At 34.4% G+C, this 9,171-nt stretch overlaps 1 protein-coding gene across 1 annotated transcript; it reads right to left on the reverse strand.

The window, feature by feature from the left end:
- Positions 1-826: 826 nt before the first annotated feature.
- LOC128208219 (uncharacterized) lies at positions 827-5,641 on the reverse strand. Its single transcript, XM_052911692.1, has 2 exons — positions 5,291-5,641; positions 827-2,243 (listed from the first exon to the last, which is right to left on the reverse strand). The coding sequence occupies exons 1-2, from the start codon at positions 5,361-5,363 to the stop codon at positions 1,459-1,461; spliced, it is 858 nt and encodes a 285-aa protein (XP_052767652.1). The 5' UTR covers positions 5,364-5,641; the 3' UTR covers positions 827-1,458.
- Positions 5,642-9,171: the final 3,530 nt, after the last annotated feature.

Genomic DNA, 9,171 nt, shown 5'->3' on the forward strand with positions numbered 1-9,171 from the left:
AAATACCGTGTTTTCTGAATATTTCTTTTATATTTAACTCGGTATCCTTTATAAGAAGCATCATTTATTTATCCCTTATGATATATTAAACGAATTGTATTAATGGTGGTATCTTATTTGAGAGTATACGTAAGAGCTGCTAAAGTTAATGTTATGGTCATACCGTAACTGACTCCATTCAATCTATAGGCAAGTTATGATCGTTCTTAGTTCAAGTTAAGACCAAAATTGATTACCAGCCCACCACAAGACAAAACAACACACAAATTCCTTCAAAATTCAAATATCGCTTTATCTATTAATTAAACCTTGATGGATTTTTTGCTCAGCATTTCACAAATTCAGTGGGACTGCGGTTATGCTAATCAAAATGTGATGTTTAAATGATTGATAACGATATGAATATTTATCATAACAGTTAATATGTAAATAAGCTGCTGGGTTTGCCCCAGTTTAACCTTTTTTATTGTTGTATTCAATTTGTGTTAACAGTCTATGTAATGTAACTGCTGTCCTTGCTTACATTTCTCTTTGCAGTAAACCAGCAGTTTGTTTTCAATCTACTTGACGGAACCAATAGCCTTCAGCCGTCCATACTTCCTATCTCAAGAGATACATCAACATATGAAAAAAACAATTTTCCTTCCAATGGCCTTACGGTCACTGACATTTCTTATGAATATTTCACTTTTTAACAATTGTTGAGGGCAGTTGTGTGTTAATGTATAATTTCTACGTTAGCTCCACGTCTATTAAAAATATGCTTTCAACAAATATAAATATTCATCGTACGTCTAATAATTGCTGGGCATTATAATATATCGAACATGGTTTATACATTTTATTGCAAAAATATCACATCTAATAGTTTAATCATAGAAAATATCAAACATGAATTAACAAACATGAATTTTGGTCAGTTATGGCATCGATGTCAGTGAAAACATAGCAAAATTGTACAGCACACATGTGTAATTGCAGATTTATCATCATCCATGGCATAATTGAAACTCTTTTTACATAGTGATTAATGTCAATATAGTTTACATACATACTTTTTCACGGCCTGACAATGTATGAAGACAATTCTTTGCAATCATATTGGATCCTATATACAAATTAAGGCATTTAAGGCGTTTAATGTTTTTGTTTTGTTTAGGTTGTTACAAGTTCATGTCATTACTACTGTAGAAAGTCACTTCCCATTTTTATAACAATGTGTTGTCATACGGACAGTTTGATAAACTTATTTGTAGTATATTATTGTCATTTAACTATGTTTTGTTGTTATTTATGAAACAAAATGCATTTCGCGACACGATTAATTATTGATTTACGCTCACTGATTGATGCATCCATTTCTATTCATTACTATAGCAACACATTATATTTGGAAACTTTAAATTAGGGATTAACCGTGTGGTATTTTCAATGTGAAGCAGTATTCAGTTTTACTTGTCACGTTAACCTTTTCGAACCTTTTGGCCACAACGCTTCTACTGAAAACAATATATCTGCCATATTTCCGTCTAATATATTATCATCAAGGAGTTTGACGACGGTCTCCTCTGTTATTGGTGTAATTTCATCGTCATTCCTGGTTTCCGACAGCGCCTTCCTCATCGTCATTAAACTCTTGCTTTTCCGTCTACTCTGGACGTTCAACAGGTCCCCGAGACTAGGACTAATATTGCTATATGTTGTGCAACTGTTATTTTTCCACAGAGGCGGTCTCTTTGGGTTTCTCATGAATGATGTTTCAGTGTACTTATTCAACAAAACGGTATCTCCACAGTGTGACTGGTCATTGTAATCGTCTCTTTCAAAACTGCTACCACCTGACAACCCCGTTATATCACCATCGTCTGAAAAATCCACGGTTCTCTGCCTACTCAGTTTCGTCCTTCTGAATCTTGTTTTTGGATCCAACAGATCCTCTTTCGACCGTGAAGACCGACTGTACTTTGAACTGGTCGTTGATTCTACGGAGTGTTGGCGTGCTGGAAGTTCCAATGTTGGTACTTCAAGGTGACAGTCAAACGAGGGCTGTTGGTATTGCGATTGTGAAAACTGTCTTGAAAACTGGCGTTGCTTCTTGGCACACACGGACGTTATATGTTCCACAAAGTCGGGAGAATCGAGATCGCTGTCGTCATTTTCTGCCATTTCTATCATCCACGCTAGGAACTTGTTGTATGAGTCAGGCTCTGTTCCTTCTATGTCTTCAATATGATCCCCTTCTTCTGCAAACCAAAATAAACAACTGCTTTAATATATCCATTATGCACGTACGTTTAAACACACCATTCAATACCTATGAAACAAAATCTTTTCTGTTATCTGTTTCTGAAACAGAGCAATATTACTTTAAACAATTTTCGTCTCCTACACAACAAAGGTTTGTATATCTTTCGCATCGACCCTTTTTAACATTATTGCTACTTTGTGTTCATTATCTTAACGAAAAGAGAGGATGGTTGTGTCTGTTTATATGTATGACAACGAAAGTAATGCATCAATACTACAATCTTTTTTTGCAGATTGCCTGTTGATTCATGTTTATGACAGCAAACCCATTGCACGAATCATTATTACCCTGATTTTATGCTGTAACTGTCTGCCGAATGCACCAACAGGTCATTCTAGAAACAATTGCCGCCATCAATGTGTTCATAAACATTTCACAACATTCACTTTCCCAATTCCCTAAGTACCCCACAATCATATAAACACTGTTTTTGTATCGAGTTGAGGTCATGCAGACAATGTTGATATTAGCAAATTCTTATCTTTACTTCGTGTTGGATGAGAGCTGTACAACACAATCGTTGTTTATTTGTATTTGTCCGATGCGCATAAGAGTAAGGATGTATTAATTAGCTTTATCCAATATGAAATTTATCGAAAAAATATCTGTACATAGACAAAAAAAACAACAACCTAAACTTATAATAGTTTTTATTTTTATTTTTGAAATGGTAGGAGGGATTTTTTAATTCGCCGAAACTCTGAAAATTAAAAAAAATGAATTAACTGATACGCTTTAACTGAAGTAACTGAGATTGGTCAGACGAACAGTGTACGACCAAGATTCTGTACACTGTTTATTTGCATTAGAAATATTTATGACTAAGAGCCTTAATCCTCGACAAAACTGACAAAAGGTATGCTGTAAAAGATTCAATGAAAACTATATTTTGATAGATTTTCCTTCCAAAAATGAGCAATTATTCGTATGAAAAAGAAGTTATTGAAACTAGTTTTTAGTTAGTTTTTACAAAGATGCCTAAGTTTTCGAAGAAAGAGGACATACAAAGGTCTATAGAGACTACTTATATCTCATGATATCAAATTTTCTACGATCTGACACAGATTTTGAGGTACATGTTTATGATTTTCAGTCGAGTATTAAACATTAACCTTTTCAGAAATTAATACTGTTTGCAAGACCTAGCATATTAGTTGAAAATTCCCCCTATGAAACTTATATGTACGGAAACTATAAACGTGGCAGGAATTCTACAAAACTAAATATCTAGTGACCAGTCTCAATTACAGATAAATCCGTCATTTTACGCCTCTTTCAGTCTTTGCGTAAAATGTCATGCACCATCATCCGATCGATTTGCAAATAGAATGGGTTTTGTGATATTCATATGCTCTCGAGAGATACAGTTATGCCTACAGCATGGTTCTGGTATTTCATTAATGTTTGGAATGCCAGTGTTTCATGGCGTTTTGAAATTCGTCGCTTGTAAAGTCCAGATTATTCAAATTTGATTGATCTAAATATAATGAATACATTCTACTTTGATACAACCATAGCCTTTTCGAAAAAATTCTCAACTTGAGTTTACACTTATATGGTCTTGAATTCGTTGCAATAATTTATATAGATATCGATTGCGCGCCAACTTTGTTTTTCAATGTTTGCATTGTCATCCGAAACGGCTCAGTAAAATGATAAACAAAGCTTCCGATTTCTTTGTTTGTAAGTATCGATCAGTTAAAGGGACCCGCTCATGGTTTGTAAAATGCACTATTTGAATTGCGTTACTAGGTGAGGTAGACTGAGACTTTTAAAAGTTATTATGTTTCATTGTTTTATTTTACAAGCACCTAAAAATGACCTTGAATGTTACCTGTTAAAGATATGACATCAACATGTTTTTTTACAGCTGCTTTCTCACAGATTTACCGATGGACAACTTTTTCTTTTTTTGTCTCAGATCTTGGCACCAATGCTTTCAAATCAGTCATATAAGACAACATACAATAGAATAGAACAGATCTCAAAACTTCTGATTTTTTTTCTTAAAGCTTTAGTAACGATTTCACCCATAAAACAAAATCGAGCGTAAATCTGAAAAAACCTGCGATCTGATCTTTTATAAGCAGCCTTCAGACATCTGCGCAAAATTTTGCTCATTCCAAGACAAAACATTAAAGAGTTGTCAAAACGGTAAATCTGCGAGAGTGCAGCTTTAATGATCAACAGGTATTTGATACTCCATATGATGATTCATACGCCTATGAAATTCATTTTAGACCTAGTACTATTTGTTTTTAATACATATTTCCTCGAAACGTTCAGGCAAAATAGGTTAGTAATTAAAGTAACGCATATTTAAATATACTAGTACTGGTCGGTCAGAACAATGATTATTTGTGCTTTACATGCTCAATTAACAGAATATTCACTGAAATTTACTGCGATTGCCACACATTTTCTTTATGATATTTGTTACAACTTGGTACCGTTTTAAATGTCCTTTGAGCACAATTGTTGGACTCAGTGGTGTAAGATCATAATATATTTCACCGAGTGAGCATCAAACATTATTTATTTTTTCGAGTGGCAATGCCACGAGTGAAATATTCACTTTTGGTATTCACGAAGTGAAATATCTTGCGATCTTACAATAAAACAAATAATGTTTTTTTTTTATATTTTTATTTCACGAATAACGTTGCCACGTCGATGATAGTGTGTTAAAGCCCTTTGTGTGCTAATGTTTGATTTGGATAGCAGAACGGCTTAAAAGTTTCAATACAGTGAAAATTATGAAATTGATATTTTACTGTTTGAAAAAGTGAAAAATCATTTTTATTTCACTGATAAATTACCGGAAAGCATAATATAAAAAAGTTATGTCACAGTATTAAACTATTTCACACTTCCTTCTATATATAAAACAGATGTCTTTTATCAATAAGAACAAAAACTCAACTAATTAAATGTTTTTCAAGGTTACCTACAATAAATAATAATTACAAGAAACAAACTTACCATATATTTCTCCTATTGGATGCCCATATCGACCCTTGGCCCCTCTATTCCTTCTACTTGGTCTATTCCCCATTCGGCACTGTGTCAGCCCTATTTTGCTTGTAAAATGCTTTTGACACTCTTCACAAATTTACTGAAGAATTTATACTCGAAGCTCTAAGCATTAACAATGAATGCAGCACGATTTCTCACGGGTTGGTTTTACTTGCACGTGTAAATTCTGTTTATATTTTGCAACTCGTTCTGTTTATTAATCAAGCGTTTCTCGGGTTTATTCCGGATAGAGTGTTTATTTCAAATACCTGACAAAAGCATTGGTCTTATAGTCGATACTCGCGTAATATCGTCACATCTGGCACTCTTTCTTAGGCCAACGATCGGCTGAACGATGCCAGATACACTGTTGATTCCGCGCAATATATGCAAACAGTCATCGATAACTCACGCATGCGTGCCGTCGCTTCACACTTCGAATGAAGCAGAGCATTCTGTCTCAATTTCCCATAGCGCTGAAAATGAGAGTATATATTGCTCTTCCCAGTGTGAATATGTCAGAAACCAGGAAGCACGGACCGAGAAATCTACCGTGTTTCTCAATACCTTGGCTGATCTATTTTACCAGAACTCTTTCATTATTTATGCACCTTAATTGCGGATTCTCAGCAATCAACCAGGAATTCTTAAATAAGTTCCCATGATTTTTTTAGTATTTTTAAGACAGAATATTGACTTCGTTTTATTGTGAAAATAAAGTACTTCACGTTTAATCGAAAGATTGAAAATGTTTGGTAGTTAAAGAATAAAATGAAGTTTATGACTTACTAGTACAGTAGTTGCGTCATCAGGCACTCAGAAGCAATCGTATATGACGTAATTTGACGTACAATATACCTCTTGATAAAATAAAAACGAAACCCAAAAACTAACAACACAACAGCAACAACACAATTATGAAAACTGATCTTTAATAACTTCGAAAGCATTCATATGAAACACTAAGGAAAACTTGCTTTGAATTTTGGCGCGGAGTATGTAAGACTAGTTCAAACTCCTTGGACGAAAACGTTTTCTATAATAAATTCGTAGTTTTTAAGTTATTGTCACAGTTTCAGCATGCAAAGCATGTTGCAAATTGTATTTTGCAATCTTAAAACTTTATTTTGTAAATAAGCGACATTCGGAAACTATTGTTATTGGTATGCTTACTGTTCTATCTAATCACGTGACGAATTATGGATGCTTCAGCGCGTACAGTCGTACAGTTTCTCCTTCTTTTTGTAGATTTATGACTGTTTTGTTGAACCTTCAAAAGTGCCATTGAGATTAAAAGCTGTTATAACAGTATATGTTAATATCTCCTACTGGTGTTATACACTGTGTTGTATAAAGATTGAGAAATATCAAATAACAAAAAACAAAACAAAAAACAACAACATTTTGATATTATCATTTATATTTTATCATTATGAAGTTATAGCCGTGAAAAGGCATACCTTTATCGGTGTTGTTGCTAAACATCTCAATGAATTCTGAGTATTTTTTATTTACCATTGGTTACCAATTATTTAACACTGAACTTCTAAGCTGCCAATTATTTCGCTATGAGAAAGGTTGATTTGCCAGGGGACACCAAGGATTTGTCGTTTAGGAGGGCCTAACTTAGAGGGCGGAACTGACCAGCTTACATGCCTCGATCCCCCCACCCCCACCCCCACCGCATATATGCTAGTAGTATATTATATATATACAATTGACAACAGTGATCCTCACCTGATACATCATTATAACAAAAAGTGATGCTTCTTGGAGTTAATAATAAAATGCGTTTAAAACTAGTTCATAGTCAAACTGAATTTTAAGCTGCTGGGCATATCCCTTTAGTTTCTACTTTATCATTTTAACCACAATGCTTCCTGGTCACGATTATCAGCTAACTCTACAGCTATGTCATATTTACGCATTACTACTTGACCACTTCTAATAGTCGACCTTACATAATTGTTAACACGTTATAACTAGAACAAAATATAATATTGCTTTACCAATTTTGCCGAATTACGAATTATGTTCTTCTTACTGTAAATCAGATGAATGTCCGTGTCCCTTCAAAAGAATTTAAGCAAATTGCATTTGTACGTACTCTTCTTACACTTATTTAGATGATTGTTCATTTCCTTCTAAAGAATGCAAACAATATGTAGTGGCATTGGCCAGGGTTGTTGAAGTCAGCATGGTTGCTGGAAAGTATAGGGCCAGTATCAACTCCACTATACTAATGTGAACGATATGGCATGTATTAAAACTGTAGAATTCGCAGCTTCCAAAACTCTCTTATTCAACATTTCTCTTAACTGCACACAGGGAGAATCCATACGCATCACGCAGAAACAATGAAAATATTAAATCGTTCGACCTAGAACTCTTCATCGAAAGTACAAGTGGTATTTATCTGCATCTTTCCAAAAGCACTGTAATTCGTGTAATTGAAAACCATTTGTGCTTTGTTTCTTTTCAAATGTCTGGTTAAGCTTCTTGGTTTGTCACTGTTTACATATCATACTCGGAATTAAGCTTAAACGCAACTGTCTGGAGACTAACAGCCAGTTCCATTGAGAATTACATGTGATAATTTGATAATCAGGTATCCGTCACTGTCTTCCTGTAAAACATGAACAATTGCGTAAGACAACTATTTAGAATAGAACAGCAAAATTAAAAACACGAGACATCTTGGTCGAGATTTAGGCAATATTTTGATATTTTTCCAGTTGGAGAGTAGATCTCGCAACGTTGTAAATCTCGGACCGTAGTAGATCTCGGACCGTAGTAGATCTCGGGCCGTAGTAGATCTCGGACCATAGCAGATCTCGGGCCGTAGTAGATCTCGGACCGTAGAAGATCTGGGCCGTAGTAGATCTGTAGTAGATCTCGGGCCGTAGTAGATCTCGGGCCGTAGTAGATCTCGGACCGTAGTAGATCTATGACCGTAGTAGATCTCGGACAATCACCAATTCGTTTGGAATAAAATATATTATGCATTTCGTGAAAATCAAACTGGTAAATGTAATATTATATCTTATTAAAAATAGTGCATATTTTCTCTGATTTATATCCCTTCGTATATTAAACAGAAAAGGTGCGCCAAACGACACGTCCGACGTCATGTTATGATAAAAAAGGAAGCATATTTGTTAATGAGGAGTAACATTTTAATGTTTAAGATGAGTTTTCAATTTATTATTAACTGAAATACTCGGATATGAAACAGATAAAACCCACTAGCTATTGAATGACGTCTTTTCCAAAACAAACCCCTGAAAACTGCTACCTTCAAATTAGAATTAGACCAAAATTGTATTCCTATGTCGACGAGACAAAAACACGTTATTTAATTTATTAATAATGTAAAAAATGTTCTCCACAGGAAAAGAACTAAACATTACTTTGTGATTCAGAATATTGGTATCTTTGAGTTTCCCCATACTGACTGTAATATTTGATAGAGGCGCATTAAAATTTTAAAAACATTTATGAACATTGATGGGCATTTTTACACATGTTTTATGCGACAGTTCGGGTGCACGGCATTGTACGCCTCACACCCGCAACACGACATAACGTGTGTCTGCCACATAACGTTACTCCGACAAAAAGGAACGTGCAGCGCCATGTTGTTTTCACGTTTTATTCCAGTAACAAATAACAGAGTATTATGAATAGTTTAACTTAAATATAGAAGCCTAATTATTAGCTCGTTCAATTAAATTGAGTCACTTAGAATGTTCACACAGTTTAAGATGCACACAAAGTATTAAGCACAAAGTTTTACACATAGAGACATAGAGTATAATGTCTTTCACAAAGTTGTTGCCTTATTGATT

Source organism: Mya arenaria, chromosome 11 (genome assembly GCF_026914265.1).
Source record: "Mya arenaria isolate MELC-2E11 chromosome 11, ASM2691426v1".
In the NCBI taxonomy this organism is placed as follows: domain Eukaryota; kingdom Metazoa; phylum Mollusca; class Bivalvia; order Myida; family Myidae; genus Mya; species Mya arenaria.

Coding starts and splice junctions, on each gene's coding strand:
- LOC128208219 (XM_052911692.1), bottom strand. CDS start 5,363: ATGGGGAATAGACCAAGTAGAAGGAATAGAGGGGCCAAGGGTCGATAT. Junction 2,244..5,290: donor TCCAATAGGAGAAATATATG/GTAAGTTTGTTT, acceptor TTTGGTTTGCAG/AAGAAGGGGATCATATTGAA.